Raw genomic sequence first — 18,026 nt, 5'->3', positions numbered from 1 at the left:
GGAGGGAAGGGTTCCTGTCCCTAGAAGCTTTTGATTCCAATTATGAAGATGAAAAATAAATGGATAAAGGAAGACATAACACGTTTACAAATTAGGATAAGGAAATGATGATTCATAGGACACAGGGGACACACATACTTGTCACATAGAGGACCTTTGAGTGGAGACCCTGGGAGCCAGTCATGTGAGAAAAGGACAGAGGAGCGTTCTAAGCAGGAAGAACCAGAGGAGTGAGGTGTCCAGGTGGAAGAGAGTTTCATTGAGGCCTTTAGAACTCTTTGAGCCTCTGGGTATCTTTGGACACATAGATAAACCAGGCTCACACATTTAAAGCATTTAACAGTGACTGGTACAGGGTTTGTGCTGAGTTAGTGTCAGCTGTAGGTTCTAGTTAGTAAAAGTATGAATCATTGTTGCAGTCGATGCTAGCTAGACCTTGTAACTAGGAGTCGTGTTAATTCTGCAGTTGCTATTGCTGTCTCTTCAGTGTTGGGCACCATCTCCAGCAGTCTGTGGAATTCTGCAACTTTCTTCTGCACTCCAAGTGTTGGAATACACTTGAGCAAGATATCCCTGTAGGGAAAACTGTGGAACCCCTGGTTGACAGCTGAGAAAGTGAAAATGTCCCTGAGGGGAGGAAGGCAAGCTTTGTCCTTCTATGTCAGGCAGGAAGTTGCAGAGAGGAAACATGAAAGGAAAACATTTTTTATTTATGGCTTTATTCCTATTTAGTGAGGTCATGCCATTCTTACTCCTCAGTCCCTCAGTGAGGCCTCTCCTGCTCCCCACTCCTGATCCCCACTGGCCCTACGCCCTGCCCACTCACCTCAGTACTGGTGGCTCCCTTTCTGTTTTGTTGAGCCAGGTACCTTCTTCCCTACCCCAGGACCCTTACACACGCTGTCTCCTCTTCTCAACCCTCTGGACTCAACCAGAGATCAATCAGAGATGCCTTCCCTTCCACCTGATCTAAGTCTTGCTGGTCGCTTCCTTATCACACAACTTGTTTCTTTCCTTCACTGTACTCTATCCAAGCCCAACATGGTTTGGTAGCAGACTTAGTCTCCCTTTACTTCTGATCATAGCAGTGGGCCGGGCCTGCAGAAGGTGCTCAAGAAATATTTGTTGACTGGCCCGAAGAATAAATCCCTGGTCCCACTCCAGCCACAGAGTCAAGGAAATCCCAAAGGCAATGTCATTAGGCTGGACAGGGTGCCATGAAAGAATGTGTGGGCACTGAAATTTCTAAGAGATGCAATAAGAAAAGAGATGAGAAGACAAGAATGTGTGGAGAGATTTAGGAGGAGCTCAGAGGGATGCAGGTGGGGAAATGGAGTTCTTGACTTGTGTGCTATAGGCTGTAACTCCCTCCTCTGTTCCTACAGAGCCTTCAGGAAATCTGGAATATAAATGCATTGGAGTCAGATTTTTTTTCAACTGTGATAACATTCTGAACCTGCCCTCGGGTTGGGCCTGGGGCAGAGCAATGCGGCTCCCCGGGAGGCCATCCTCCGTTGGGGCCCAGAGGCCCTGCGGTGCTGTTGGGTAATGGCAGTGTTTCTTCTGCCCACAGGTGTCAGACAGTGGTATCCCTCCCCTCTCCTCGTCCACACTGGTCAGCGTCCATGTCACGGAGCAGAGCCACTACCCACCCTCAGCCCTCCCCCTGGAAGTCTTCATCAGCATCGGGGAGGAGGCGTTCCAGGGTGGCATGGTGGGAAAAATCCATGCCACAGACAGAGACCCGGCGGACACGCTGACCTACAGCCTGGCAGGAGAGGAGCCCCTGGCCAGGCACTTCTCGGTGGGCGCACCCGACGGCAAGATCATCGCCGCCCAGGGACTGGCTCGTGGCCGCTACTCCTTCAATGTCACGGTCAGTGATGGGACCTTCACCACCACCACTGGGGTCCACGTCCATGTGTGGCATGTGGGGCCGGAGGCTCTGCAGCAGGCCACGTGGATGGGCTTCCACCAGCTCACCCCGGAGGAGCTGGTGAGTGACCACTGGCGGAACCTGCAGAGGTTCCTTAGCAACAAGCTGGACATTAAAAGAACCAACATCCATTTGGCCAGCCTTCAGCCTGCAGAGGCCACGGCTGGTGTGGATGTGCTCCTGGTCTTTGAGGGGCATTCTGGAACCTTCTACAAGATCCAGGAACTGGCATCCATCATCGCTCATTCAGCCAAGGAGATGGAGCACTCGCTGGGAATTCAGATGCGATCAGCCATGCCCGTGGTACTCTGCCAGGGCCCAAGCTGCCAGGGTCGAATCTGCCAAGAGACAGTGCACCTGGACCCCAGGGTGGGTCCCACGTACAGCACAGCCAGGCTCAGCATCCTGACACCCAGGCACCGCCTGGAGAGGAACTGTTCCTGCAATGGTGAGGAATGCGTCTTCCCCGGGGACAGTCAGCACCCTTGGCTTTGCCTGCCTGACTGAGCATGGCGCCACCCACGGAGGCTCTGTGGGGTAGTTCAAGGAAAGTCTCAATCAGGCTAAAGCCGCAGACCACTGTAACACAGGTGGTGGCCTCACAAAGTCCAGTCCCGGGATAACACCTGACTTCTGACCACTCTTTGGAATTTTGAAAATTATAGTAAGAATACAATAGGCAGTTTAACACCAGGGTGAAGGGCGCAGATGGTGGCACCAGACGGCCTGGGTTCAGCACTACCTCTTACTGGCCAGGTGATGGGGTAATTCCTTAACCTGTCTGAGCCTTGGGCTGGGATGCAATAGGCCTTAAATGAGGATTAACCTCAGCTGCTTGCTGAGAAGAGTGCCTCACATATATAAGATGCTCAGTGTGGGTGCGTTACTAACGCTACTTCTGTTATTGCCTTCGCCTGCTGGTCAAGAGCTCAAGATTTAGACTCAACATAGGTTCAAACCATAGCTCCATCGTTTACTAGCTGTGTAACCCCAGCTTCTCATCTATAAAATAGAGAAAATAATAACATCTGCCTCCTGGAGTGAGTTTGAGGAATTCATTACATGACAGATATCAAAGCACCTGACCCACAGCTGACCCACAATAACCCACGGTCAATGGTGGCTGCCACTTGCGTGGGGTAGTTGTGTTGGAAGGAGCCTGTGGTGTGCTAGGCTGGGTGTGTATTAGTCAGTTTTTCATTGCTGTGACCAAAGTACCTGAGAAGATCAACTTAGAAGACAAAAAGTTTATTTTGGGTTCTTGGTTTCAGAGGTCTCACCCCAAAGTCAGCTGGCTCCATTGCTCTGGGCTGGAGGTGAGGCAGAACATCATGGCAGAAGGGCATGGTAGAGAAAGCTGCTTAGATTATGGCAGCCAGAAAACAGAGAGCAAGAAGCCAGGGACAAAATATAATCCTTAAGGGCATGCCCCCGGTGACCCACTTCCTCCAACTGTGCCCCACCTGCCTACAGTTACCACTCACTCAGTTTTTAATCCATCAGGTGGATTAACCCACTGATGAGGTCATAGCTCTCATAATCTAATCATTCCACATGAGTTTTGTGGAAGAGACCTCGTATCCAAAGCATAACACTGTGTACACATCTACGCTAAGCAGGGTCCTGAGGTCTATCTATAGTTGAAAATGAGGTTTGGGGAGCGTATTGGTTCACCTGAAACTGTAGAGCTTCCAATGAAGCCCTGATTATTCAAGTACCTGGCTATCCTAAGCTAAGCCTCAACTCTTTTTTTTTTTTTTCTACATTTTTTCTTGGTGCATTATAGTTGTATATAATGTTGGGATTTGTTGTTACATATTAATGCATGCATACATTGTAATAATATTATTTGGCCAGCGCCACTCCCCAGCACTTCCCCCTCCCTCCTGCCTCCCATTCCTTGGTCCCTTTACTCTAAAGATCTCCCTTTGCTTTCCATGAGATCTGCACACACCTTTATTTTCCTTTTTCCTCTCTAGCATCTGCATATAAGAGAAAACACACATCCCTTGACCTCTGAGTGTGACTTATTTCACTAAGCCTTCACTTTTCACTAAGCTTTCTGAATTCAGTTTTCTGACAAGACTTCCCCAGCACTCACCCCTGGCCTTAAGACCAATGCCCTGGACCAGTTCAGGAGCATTGGCAAAAGGAAAGTGACATCACCCTCAGCTCACCATTGCCCCTACCTGGCCTGACCTACCCTTCATAGGTCCACCGACCTGCATTAGGGAAATTCTCAGATTTGTGGACTTTCTCCAGGGACCACTGGATTTTGGCTGGGTGGGCTATGCTCCCTGGGAAAGGGAATTCCATGCTCTGTGTGCCTTTCCCCTTAAGCCTGCTGTGGGGAAAGTTGGGGTGGCTGAACAATCTCTCTTTCCCGCTTGGCATCAGGCAATAGAAGTTCTCAATTTCAACCCTGTGTACAATCACCTGGGGAGTGTGTTTTTGAAGACGCCTGCTCCTTAGGGTCCCCTGTAGAGTTTTTTATTTAGAAGATTTTGGGCGAGTCCTGAAGTTGGCACATAATTTGAAGCAGGTGGTCCCATGAACTTTGAGAAATAGCAGATGGACTGGTGGATCACCAGAATAGAATTACTTGGGGAGAGGTGTGTGTGGTTTTTTTTCAACATTGTTAGTGAAATATGACACTCAAGAACTGGACTTATGTGTCCATCTCAATACATTTTCACAAACCAAAGATACCTGTGTAGGCAGTTCCCTGGTCAAGGATCAGAAAGTGGTCAACATCTCAGAAACCCCCTTGGTCTAGTCACATGTATCATGGAAAGATTTTTTGAATATTCATTTCTAAGTCCTACCCAGAACCACTGAGTCAGTCTTTCATAGAGAAGAGCCTTAAATTCTTTATTTTATGTGACTCCCCGCTATCCTGATATTCAGGATATTCAGGTTTGAGCATTCTTGGTCTAGATCATCTTCGGTATCCCATCCAGTCATGCCGTGCTACATTGGAAATGCCAGAGTCAGAGAGTTTGAAACTTCCAATGTGATGGACTCTTTGGATCCTGGACTCCCTTGTGTCTTAGGCTGTCTGATGCTTCCTTCTCCTCCCTTTGACCTTTATTCCCTCTTTTTAGCAGCTCCTCTTCCCCAGGTATCTGGAGTCTACCACTCACTCCTCCTTTCCCCTGGGGACTGATTGGCTCATCCACAATGGGGAATTTAGGGCTGTAATAGCTGAATCTGCTTCTGGGGAGGGTCGATTTCTACAAAGCTGGTGAGGACAGTGCTTAATCTAACACAGCATTTCCCAAAAGGGGTTCTTCAGGATGTCGTTTCCAAGGGTATCCACATAAGAGCGTCCTATGGTCAAATAAGTGAAGCCTGACTCTATTGTGCAATTGTGCATTAGTAAGAATGGAGGATATAGGACTTGATTGAAGTTTTGATTGCACAATCTACCACTAACTCCCCGCCCCCTTTTTTTGTTTTTTAACATTTCATTCGGGAAGTGCTTACCCATTGGTCTCAATCCTACTGGCGCAAGGAGTACACAAGAACCTCCTGGCCCTAAAACCACATGTGTAAATTTCTCTCCAAATTCTAGCTCCTCCTTCTTCCTCAGGTGATGTCAGAAATAACATGGAAATGGTAGAATTTTGTGGGGAAGGGTACTGGGGATGATTGAACCCAGGGGCACTTTAGCCCTGAGTTATATCCCTGGGGTCTCACTAAATTGCTGAGACTGGTCTTGAACTTGTGATCCTCCTGCGTCAGCCTCTTCAGTTGCTGGAATTACAGGCATGTGCCACCACACTGAGCTACGGGATAAAATTTTGATTTCCACACACTCAACTTAAACATTCCTGGTTTTATTTTTTCTTTCTTAATAGTCTAAGCTCACAGTTCCTGTCCTTAGGCTGGGACATAGGGCAGTGATTCCTGTGTCCAGAGTTATGTGCAGGGTGATGGCCTCTGTCTAGCTATGTGGGCCTGGAAAAGTAACCCCCAGCCTTGACTTAACATCTCCATGTATAAAATGTAAATGGTGACTCTGTTAGCCACCCAAGAATTGAATGAGACAAAATCAGTCCCTGGGACCACATTAAATGGTGGTGACATGTTTGGTTACTTTTGCAGGTACTGCCACAAGGTTCAGTGGTCAGAGCTACGTGCGGTACAGAGCCCCCGTGGCTCAGAACTGGCACATCCATTTCTCTCTGAAAACACTCCAGCCGCACTCCATTCTCCTATTCACCAATGAAACGGCATCGATTTCCCTGAAGGTAAGGCATTGCCACCTGAGTGATTTCACCTGGGCATCCCAGGCCGGGAAGGTGGGGGTGACATGAGGATGTCCAGGGAGCCATTTCCTGGCAAAGAAACCCCTGCACCATTTTCAGGGCTGCTGGTTGTGACTACTGGGCAAGGACACAGTGCAGTCCTGTCCAGGATCATCATAGCCACCTGGCCTGAAGATACATATTCAAGGACAACCAGGAATGGGTGCTTGTCCTGTGGGGTAAGAGAGTCCCAGGTGATAGGAAGAGATGGGTGAGACCACCTAACCTGATGATGTTACCAATTCTGTTGAGTAAGAAGCCAGTGTTTCTCCAGGGGTGGGGGACTCTCCATGGGAATACGCAAGATGACAAAGCTAGCATAAAGTTACATGAAATCACAATTTTCCTGAAGGTAGTTTTTCTACTTTCTGATAATGGTGCGTAGAAAGTCTCAGTTTGCCTTGCCTGATTGTAATAGTTTTATAACATGTGCCCATCTCCCATTTTGACAAAGCTGACTTTGGCAGCTGGCTAGATTTTAACTCCCTCAACACATAGTTGTTGAACATCTGTTCTGTGTGACGGGAACTCTCCTTGGTGCTTAGGTCTCTCCAGTGAATAAGACAAAAATCCCTCTTGGAGCTTTCATTCTGTAGGAGGTAGACTGACAATAAATATACAGAAATAAGAAAATTATTAAGTTTGCATAAGTCCTACAGGAAAAAAAAATATGGGCTGGGAGGTATCAGGGGTGAGGGGAGTTGCAATTTTCGATAAGGTGATGAGGGAAGGATTCATTGAGGTGATGACGGAGCTGTAACTTGAAGTGGGTGAGGGAGGTTGCTGTGTGGACACCTGGGGACTAACAGCCAGCTAGAGGGAGAATGCTTAGCATGCCAGGCCACATCCCAGAGTCGTCCATGGCTCCAGTGGACAAGCAAGGGACACAGGGGTACTAGAAACTGAGGTCAGACATGAGGTCGGATGGGGGCCATATCTATTAAGGTCTTGCAGGTCACTGTAAGGACTTTGGCTTTTATTCTAAGGAAAATGGAGCCTATTAGAGGGGTTTAAACAGATAATTGCGATGATCTGACATTTTAAAAAGGGTCATCTTGACTACTGCTTTGAGAATAGACTGTAGAGGAACAGAGATGCAGAGAGACCTAGTCAGGAGGCTCTGGGAGCAATTTGGGTGAGAGAGGATGACAGTGGGGACCAAGGTGATGAGATGGGATTGGGAAGAAGGTGTCAGATTCTGAAGGTAGAGCCAACAGCATTTTCCAGTGAATTGAATGAAGGGTGGGAGAAAACACATGGGGAGAAATTTTGGCCTGAGCCGCAGAAGGCTGCAGTTGTTACCAATAGACCCGGGGAAGGATATGGTGGAGTGGGTTGGGGTGGGGTGGAGGTCGGGAGCGCAGTTTGGATGTGTGAGTTCGAGATGTCTACTGGACCTCCAAGCTGAGCTGGAGGCTGGATAAACCAGTCTAACGTTGTGAGAGAGGTCTGGGCTGGAGATGGAGTCCTGGGAGTCTTCAACATATTCCTACTATTGAAGCCTTGAGAATGGACGAGATCACCAAGGAGTACAGAGTGAAAAGAGTAGAACAAGTATTAATCCTTGAGACACAACGACATTAAGAGATCAGGGAGAAAAGGAGGATCCAGCAAAGATAATGAAAATGACCAACCAGTGATGTTGGAGGGAAGTCAAGAGTATTGTATCCAGGAAGCCAAATGAAGAGCATGTATCAAGAAGGAAGCAGTGATGAGCTGGGTGATATGCTGCTGAAACATGCAACGTGGCCCTTCACTGAATTTGGCAACATAAATCTCACTGTTGAACACCCTGATGCCAGTGGTTTCAGTGCAGTGGCAGATTGGGGTGCAATTTGGCTACTAAGTGGAGACAAGGACAGAAAATTATACCAAGTTCAAAACAATTTTCTTTTTTTAAAGATTAAAGCAAAAACAATATGTTTAAATGCTGTTTGGGATGATCCAGGAGAGAATGAAGGAACAAATCAGGGAAGAGAAAGAAGTGAGGGTCAGTAGAACCTGTTCTTTGAGATCTAGTGCATCAGTGGTTTAGCTAAAAGTATATAGACTGTGATGTAACTGATGGCGGGAGTGCCCGCAAGTGCCACCTGATGGCTTCTGCAGGAAGCAAGGTCATCAGCTAAGTAAGGATGAGAGGGAGGATGTTGGGATAAAAAGTCAGGAACGGTCATCCGGGAGAGTGAATGGACCAAGAAAGACTTGATGATTGGGCAGCATTAAAGGTTCTTTTGAGATTCATGATCATGAAACCACAGGGACCAGCAGGTGAGGCAGTAGGTTTATCTGCATCCATGTTGTTCCATAGAGAACAGGTGGAGAGTTGAAGTGTCCTATAGCTGTGGGCTTAGCAAGTGAGTTCTGTGAAGAGACAGGGAGTCAAGAGTGTAAAAAGGGAGTGCTGATGATGATTGACTATGAAATTTAAGCTGGATTAGGAGAGGAGTGAGGGCATCACAGAGGTGAGAGACAGTGAAAAGATGGTAGAGCAACAGATTTGTGGTCCTACATGGATGAAAGAAATGATTTAATTGCAAGGTTTTGTTTGAGTTGCATTTGTATTTGTTATTCCTTTTTCTTATTAGGAAGTTGATATTGGTTTTCTATTTGCCATAATAATATTTCCTTTTAAAATATGTAAAAGTATAAATAGCATTCAACCAGGACAAAATTCAGAAAGGTATTGTAAAAATGGATAGTTTCTAGAAAAGACTGGGTTAAACATTCGCACATTTAGTTTTATCTAAAGATGACTACCTAGCCACAGGCATGCCCACTTCTTGAGAGTGAAGCAAACTAAAATGTTCTAAGTCAGCGGTTCTGTTATAACTCAGACTTTTTAATTTCAGGACTTTCTATATACTTAAAAATTATGAAGGATTCCAGGGATGTTTTATGTGAATTAAAACCATCAACATTTCTAATGTTTTAAAATATTTATTTCTGAGTTATTTAAAAAATATCCAAATACCCATTACATGCTAACACAAATACCATATTTTTATGAGAAAAAATTGCACTTTCCAGAATTAAAAAAAAAAATAAAACAGTAGCACTATTTTATATTTTTGCAAGTCTCTCCTGACTGGTCTAAGAGACAATGCAAGGTTTTCATGTTTATTTCTATTTTCATCTGTGAGATAGCACACATCTGGAAAATTCCACCATGTACCTATGAGAAAACAGGGCAAAAAAAAAAAAATAGTTTTCCCCTGTGACTCCTCTGAAAAGGTGTTGGGGCCCCATGCTGAGAGGGACTGAAGGGGTAAATAAGGGGATGGGAGCAGAGGGTGGTGTTTGAATCCCTGAAGCCAATTCTCATGAATGGGAATATGGACAGGTCTATGAAGAAGAACTCTAAATACAGGGTCTTGATCAGTAAGGCATCTCTGGACCTGGTACTCTCATCTGTGATATGGAGATATTACCTCCACCCAGATCATCCTATGGAATGTGGCAAGGACCAAATGAAACTTTGAGAAATTTTATGTTCTACAAAGGCGATGTCTGAAATAGACTCGGAAATCACCAAACACTGCTTCTCCTAAACAACATTCTTTGAACTAATAGAATCATAAGAACTTCTTGGCTTTACTGGTGACTTTCTGGGTTTTCTTTGCAGCTGGTCAATGGAGTGCCCCAGTTGGAATACCACTGTCCGGCCGGTTTCTATGGAAACCTTTCCTCCCAGCACCATGTGAATGACCAAGAGTGGCACTTCATCCTGGTGGAAGAGTCAGACACTTCTGTTCGCCTGTTAGTTGACAGCACAACCAACACCTCCCTTGTCATTCCAGAGAAATGCCAGGGTCTCGGGCCTGAAAGACGCCTCTTGCTGGGTGGTCTTGTCCTCCCGCATTCTTCCTCAAATGTCTCCCAGGGCTTTGAAGGTTGCCTGGATGCTGTCGTGGTCAACGGAGAGGGACTAGAGCTGCTGGCCCATGGCAAGAAGACAGCAGGCTTGCTGGAGAGCCAGGCTGTCACCCAGTGCTGCCTGCACAGTGATGACTGCAGCCAGAACCCATGTCTCAATGGTGGGCAGTGCTCACAGACCCATGGGGCAGGTAAGGCCTGAGGACCTGTCCCCAGAGTTTACCACAGGGTTCTTCAGAGGACTCTGATGTATTGAATTAGCAATCACGTATCACCATAGTGTTTAAAAAGCAAGTTATTCCACCTTGCCCTTGTGGCAGGGAGAGAAGAGAGCTATCAATAGCTCCAAAACTCCATTTTATAGCTGGAAACTGTTGGGCTCTAAGGGATACACAGAGAGGAAAGGAACTTTCCTACAGTCATAAGGCTTTCAAGTGGAAAGGTATGTTCAGGATGCAGATCTTGATGGCAAACTCCTACCCTCTGAATCCAAATATCCTCTGTTCCCCTCCCAGTCTGTGAGTAATGGTTTGGAATCTGCTAGGTCTATACTAGGAGTAGCCAAGAGTCTTCCTTCTTCCTTCACAAAATCTCTTTCTTTCCACTTTCTGTGGGATGGAGGAGGCTATGAAAGAGGACCTTGAAGGTAGCGAGTTGATCACACACCTTAGTGTCATCAGTAGTCCATGCAAAGTCTCTTCCTCATTCCCTTTAACTCTACTTCCTTCCACTCCCCCAGCTTCAGAGGCAAACAGTGTTTCTGAGTGAATTTTTACATAATGCCTATGGATTTCTTGAAATTTTAATTTATGGAAGCACTAGATGACTTTTATGCTTGCACTCAGCAGCACATTTTTAAGATTTGTCCATACTGCCTTGGGTAGTTCTAACTCATTGCTTTTCATTGTGTGTCACTACTCCATGGTGTGCGTGCATTCACATTTTCCCTTCCTATTCTCCCTGATACACACATTGGTGGCGTCAAACTCCCACCTCCATCAATTGCTACAGCAAACCCTCACAAGTCTCTTTATGAACCTGTGTAAAAATTTCCTTCATGAACACACAAGGGTAGAATTCACATACCCAGGAATGCAGATAATTATTTTAGCTACATAGGGCTATGGGTTGGGGTGTAGCTCATTCGTAGAACTTTTGCATAGCATGCTCAAGGTCATGGTTTCAATCTCAAGCACTGGAGGAAAAAAAAGAGAGAAAAAAAATAATAATAAAAAACGATTACTAACTAAAATAGGGCTGAATTGCTCTCAGTATGGTCATAGCAGCCTGTACTTCACCGGCAATGCATCAAGTTCCTGTGTGTCCACACCCCTGGCACCACTCAGAATTTTCCCATTTTCTAATTTGTATTGCTAACCATATTGCCATTTCTACCTTCAAAAGATCCAAGGAGTCTTTACTTTTCTCCAGTCAATTGCCAACACTCCAACCCAAGCCCTTATCACTTCTCACTTTTTCAACTGTACCAGCCAGCTCCCTGTTCTTCTCCAGCTTCTCTCCCTACATTCCCTCTTCCAGTAGGAAATAGAGTGAGTGTCATAAAATGCAGATCTGAGCATACCACTCTCCTGCAAGAACTGTTCAGTGCTGCACCTCCATGCTGTTAAGGAAAATCCAAATTCTTCCATGAGGCTCACACTGCCTGATGTGCTGGACCATCTTACCTCCAGGGCCCTTCAATGTACACTATTCCCTGCCTCACTGGGCTGGTCCACCCTGTATGGTTTTCGTTTCTTGAACATGCCATCTCTTCTCTTTGGCCTGAAACATATTCCTCTTTGCCCCTCCATCTTATTCTGACTAATTTCTACTCATCCTTCAGGTCTCCACTGCAATATTTCCATAGTCCCCACACTAAACCAGCCTCTCTCAACGTTGCCTACAATAAAACTAATGATAATTACTGAGACACTGATATTATAGATAACTATTGAGCTTCTAATCCCATTTTTGCCATTCATTAGCCATATGACTTCAACCAAAGTCCTATATTCTCTGTTGTCTCCTTTTCTCATCTGCCATTCCTTTAACCTGTCCCCTGATGAGGATGATAATAGTAATTGGTCTCAGGATCTTCATAAGGATCAAATAAGGCAATGCATAAAGACTCTTAGAACAGTGACTGGCTCTGAATAATTTTTATTTGTTCTTTTTAGTTGTATATGACAGTAGAGTACATTCTGACTTTCATCAAACATAAGGTACCTGTTATTCTAATTAGGATTCCAGTCTTGTGGTTGTACATGATGTGGAGATTCACAGTGGTGTATTCATGTATGTACAGAGGAAAGTTATGTCAGAATCATTCCACTGTCTTTTCTATTCCTGTCCCACTCTCTTCACTTCATTCCCCTTTGTCTAACCTATTGAACTTCTATTCTCGCCCCCGCTTGTTGTGTGTTAGCACCCACTAAAGAAAGAAATTGAAGACCACCTTAGAAGATGGAGAGATCTCTCATATTCTTGAATAGGCAGAATTAATATTGTCAAAATGGTCATACTACCCAAAGTGCTATACAGATTTCATGCAATTGCTATTAAAACTCCAATGAAGTTCTTAATAGAAATAGAAAAAGCAATCATGAAATTCATTTGGAAAAACAAGAGGCCCAGAATAGCCAAAGCAACCCTTAGTGATAGAAGTGAAGCAGGAGGCATCACAATGTCAGACCTTAAGCTATATTACAGAGCTACAGTAATAAAAATGGCATGGTAACAAAAATGGCTCTGAATAAATTTATGATGATGATCATGATGATGACAATGATGATGATGTTCATTGCTATTTTTAAGAGGCCTGCTCTCTCTCCTGGACTGTAAGTAGTTTGAGGGCAGGATTTGAGTGTTCTTTCAGCAGGGCACCAATGCCTGGCATGGTGTTTTGCACAGAAGAGGGAACTCAATAACATCACTAATGGCTATTGAATAGCAGCATGAGCACATGGGTCTACAAACATGCTTCTCTCTCCCCTAACTGCTAAGTCAGTTACTCTCTCACCTTTCTTTTTCTCCCAGGCTACATCTGCAAGTGTCCCCCGCCATTCTCTGGAAAGCACTGTGAACACAGAAGGGAGAACTGTACTTCTACACCCTGCCTGGAAGGTGGAACGTGCATTTCCTCTCCTGAAGGAGCTTCCTGTATCTGCCCTCACCCACACATGGGGAACAGGTAAGCACAGGAGAGACCACCCACCATTGGCTCCTCACTCTGAGTTTGGCACCATTAGGGAATGAACTTTGTACTTTGACCTCCAGAGAGGCCAATGGGTGTCCAGGGACTGAATTCTTAAGAGACCTGACATCTAGGCCTTGCCCACATGGTAAGACTTTTCCTTCACACCACCTACCTACATCAGGACACGAAGAGAGGAGAGAGGGGCTTGTTTAAAAGATTTCTAAGCCTTATTCTGACCCACTGATTTAGACTCATGGATTGGAGGCCAGGAAGCTATACTTCTCAACAGAAAATCAGGTACTTCTGATCTTTGCTGAACTCTGAAAATAAATGGTTGCACTTGCTTTGTACTGTGACTTCCCTGGAAGTGGTTTGAGGAAAATGATTCCATTTGGTAGGCTCAGACCCTTCTGCACAACTACGTTTGCCTCCTCCTGTGCTGGGCAGCTAGGGATGCCAGGGAAAGAGAATTGTTCTGAGAATCCTGGAGGTAAAGAAATGTTGGCAATTATTTGGTCTTACAGCTTTCAAACTTGGGAGTCTTTAAGAAGTCATGAGGGAGATATATGAAAAATATGTATTCCTGGATCCACCTAGAACAACTGAATCTGAATCTTGAAGAATAGGCCTGGATTCTATCTTTGCAAGCTCCCAAGGGATCCTTTGCTATCAACCTGTGTATGAGAGCCAAGATGTAGTTCACCCACCATTTTATAGATGGAGAAACTGAGGCCCAGAGAGGAAAGGGCTGGTCCAAGATTATCCCATGTACTGATGACCTGAGTCCTTTTTCTCAGCAACTATCATTTCCTGCCCTACTCCCTGCCCTGCTTAGCTGCAAGGAATGTTATTCACCAGATGTGTGGGAGGCTACTTCATGGCACCTCATGAAAGCAATGTTTATATTTTAAAAAAGAAACCTGGGAGAGGCAGCATTTACACCAAAAGAACAAAGAACAAAGTATAATTTAAAATAAAAAAATACACAAAACTTCAAATTAGGGGAGAAAAAAAGAACAAACTATTGCTGGTAAAATTTCACTAGGAGATACTTTGGACTCAAGTGTGTGTCCGGGGGAAACCTTTCTCAATAGTTGACAAAGATCAACAAATCTGGATACCAGCAAGATGGCTGGAGAGAGGTAATAACACTCACCTGCTTCTCCACAAAGAACCAAAACAACAGGTACATAGTTTCATATTGAGGTGAGTGACCTTGTGAGAATGCTGAAATTCAACAGGAGAAAAATACAGGCCTTGTAAAATCCAGAGATCTGGAACAGCAGCAAGGCAAGAAAAAGAAAATATCCCATCACCTGTGGCCAACTCCACAGCTGGGGAAGCAGGAGTTGCTCCCTTTATAGGGGTTAAGGTGAAAGAGAGAGTCCCAGAAAACTCTTTCAGTGCAGATTCCGGCAATCCCAGCTATTGGAGAGCTTTGCAGCCCTTACAGGCTTACATAAATAGATAAGAGGCCCGAAACCTGCACAGCGGTCTGGATTTGGAATAGGAATTCATTTCATCTTCCAACAATCCCACAGTATGCTGCAGCCAGGAACCCCTGTGAGGGGGCCTATTACCTGAATTTGGTCTGCTGTAGGGGTCTGAGACCCCACAGGCACTCCATTACTGGCTAAGCAGGCTGCTGCCTCACGAGCTGGACTTGGCTCAGTGGAGTGACTCTCGACACGAATTGCTGAGTGAGTTGCAGTGGAGAGCAGCTGTTGCCACGTGGAAGGAAGCAGAGTGTGCCATCCACAAGAACTGGGACAGTGGGGAATCTCCCACTGAGACTGGGGGTGTGGCCAGTCACGTGGAGATTTATGTAGGTGACAGAACTGAGGGCAGTTGCCTGCATGATTTCCACCATCCCTCGCCCAGCACCACGCACAGGTGCGGGTCACTAACATGGCAGAGAAAGAACTCCGAGTTTCCTTTGTTTCCCCACCCACAGAAGCATTCTGGGCAGTTTTAAGCAACACTGCTGTGGCTCAGCTGTAACCCTGACCCCAAGGGGCACAGCCTGAAGTGGTATGGAGAGCAACTTAGCCCAACGCCAGCCACATTCTTGCTTTCCCTCCCTCTTGCAAGCACCTCAGCCAAGAGGAATGTTACTCAGCTCCAGAAGTGATCCACTCCCACTTCATCCTTGGTGGGTGCTATAAATGAAAAAAATTGTAGGTGGGGACGGCAGAAAACCCCTGGCTGTCACCCTACCCTTGGGGCACACAGTCTAAGATGATCCAGAGGGAAATTTTGCTGGCACCAACCACATTCCACTCTCCCTCTCTCCAGCATGCACCTCAGCTGACTCTAGCCACAATCCACTCCTACTCAATCACTGGCAGGAAACACAACTAAAAGAGTTTGGGGCACTAAAGCCTCACCTTGTCACCAGAAATGCACAGCTGTGGGGACAGCTGAGGTCCTGCTCTTGGATGAGCACATCCACAGTAACAACCAACATAACTTTTGTTGCCTCCACACTTTTGTGGGTCCTCTGTATCAATCACCCTTGCACTTTGATCACCCACTGCAGCCTTGTAGGCTGGGTGTGACTGCTACAGAGGGAGTGCTATGATTCTTGTCCCCACTATTCTAGGACCCACACCACTGTCTAATCAGACGACAAGTGCTTCAGGACTCTGACCACTGCTGGGGCCTGGAGGAGCCATTACCAGAGACTCATTCAAGGGTCAGAACCAATATCAACAGTGCCTGAGAACCACCATCCACATCCTCTGATAGGGACCATCACTTCCATAGTAGGAGTAACCACTTAGGTTGCATCCAGCCTCCCACATTGCTATCTACAGCGCACCTGTCTGAACTACTAGAGTATTCCCACTCTTGTATGACCTGCAGAGACAGTGGGTCTCTCTAACTCCAGTATGGTATATACTGTGCTCAAACGCCCTAATCACAACCAAGGAAGTTATAGGGAAATCACTCTATAGCACAGCTAGAAACAAACTCAACATTGCATAACAAACTGATACCCAAGACACATCTGCAGGAGATCGCCGCTTACAAGAAGTACATCTCATTAAAGTGGTAGAGATGGCCATTTCACCATATATGCAGTGAATGAATAAATTGAAGATGAGATTACAAGGTGGAAAGATCTCCCATGTTCATAGATGAGAGGAATTGATATTCTTAAAATGTTCACACTGCCCAAAGCAATCTACACATTCGATGCAATCTCCATTATAATCCTAATGATACTCTTCATGGAACCAGAAAAAATAATCCTACAATTCATATGGAAGCATAGAAGACCCCAAATAACCAAAGCTATCTTGAGCAAAAAGAACACAGCTAGAGGCGTTACCATATATCAAATTTCAAGACCCACTACAGAGTCATAACAACAAATAGCATGATATTAGCATAAAAACAAATGCATAGAAAAATGAAAAAGGATAGAGAACCCAGAAATAAATCAATCCATGCCCTTTAAAGCCAATTGATTCTCAACAAAAATGCTCAAAAGAACAAAAACTGTTGGTGAAATTTCAGGTACTGGCAGATGTTTTGAACTCAAGTGGGGTGGAGGAAACTGCCCAGTATCCCTCAAAAGTGGACAAGACTGGCAACAGAAGTTTTCTAGGAACTTTATTCCATGGAACACTGAGCTGAAGATGATCTAAGAGTCATAGGGTTTCCAGGGCTTTCTCTAAGCAAGTTGCCCTATGTAAGGTAGCTGATCTATATAGGATCCTATTCTATTCCTGTGACTTCCTGATGCAGAATAGCAGGTAGCCCTGATGCCTGGCCCACCGTTATTGGGCGTATAGGGATCCTGACATTCTAGATAGAGGACATCCAGGTATGCTGTGTGCCTCCACTGTAGTAGTATGTTTAGTTGGAAATCTTATCTCATTGGTGGAGAGAATATTCAGTACCTAGATTTCATTGGTGGAAAAATAATGGATACGCCCAGAGCCCAGATCTGAAGGGTTTTACTGGGGAAGGATGGAAAGTTCCGATGTTTGTATGTTTGATAATTACGTGTGTACTTGTGTGTGTATGTGTGTGTGTTCGTGTGCATGTGGGAACATGATGTTCTTGAGGGTAAAGGTTCTATCCCATAGACCTTTGTAAGAGGGGACCAGAAAAGGACAGTATAATGACTCGGCCCCCTGACTACTTCTCCCTCTCTCTCTGCAGATGTGAAATGGAGGCAAGGGGTTGCTCAGAAGGACACTGTCTAGTCACCCCTGAGATCAAAAGAGGGGACTGGGGACAGCAGGAGTTACTGATCGTCATTGTGGTCATAGTGTTCATCATCATAATCACTGTTGGGCTTCTCTTCTACTACCGCCGTTGCAAGTCTCACAAGCCTGTGGCCATGGAGGACCCAGACCTTCTGGCCAGGAGTGTTGGTGTTGACACCCAAGCCATGCCTTCCATTGAGCTTGACCCCCTGAGCACCAGCTCCTGCAACAACCTGAACCAATCAGAGCCCAGCAAGACCTCAGTTCCTAATGAGCTCGTCACTTTTGGACCTAGCTCCAAGCAACGGCCAATGGTCTGCAGTGTGCCTCCCAGGCTCCCACCAGCTGTGATCCCTTCCCACTCTGACCATGAGTCCATCATTAAGAGAACCTGGTCAGGCGAGGAGATGGGTCAGTATAGCCAGAGACCCTTAATCTTTGGGATTGATGGAATGGGGTGATAGACCTAAATATCCAATTGAGGCACAAGA

General features: G+C 45.7%; 1 protein-coding gene across 1 annotated transcript in view; it reads left to right on the top strand.

Moving 5' to 3' along the window:
* Fat2 (FAT atypical cadherin 2) overlaps positions 1–18,026 on the top strand; it is an 82,283-nt gene that overhangs the window by 61,342 nt on the left and 2,915 nt on the right. The window contains exons 19-23 of the mRNA XM_047555511.1: positions 1,574–2,384; positions 6,044–6,189; positions 9,869–10,310; positions 13,156–13,309; positions 17,489–17,946. Coding sequence (XP_047411467.1) covers positions 1,574–2,384; positions 6,044–6,189; positions 9,869–10,310; positions 13,156–13,309; positions 17,489–17,946 — 2,011 coding nt within the window. The remainder of the gene's footprint in view (positions 1–1,573; positions 2,385–6,043; positions 6,190–9,868; positions 10,311–13,155; positions 13,310–17,488; positions 17,947–18,026) is intronic.

Source organism: Sciurus carolinensis, chromosome 6 (assembly GCF_902686445.1).
Source record: "Sciurus carolinensis chromosome 6, mSciCar1.2, whole genome shotgun sequence".
Lineage (NCBI taxonomy): Eukaryota > Metazoa > Chordata > Mammalia > Rodentia > Sciuridae > Sciurus > Sciurus carolinensis.
The sequence above is the reverse complement of the archived record's forward strand: the minus strand, read 5'-3'. Positions and strand labels throughout refer to the sequence as shown.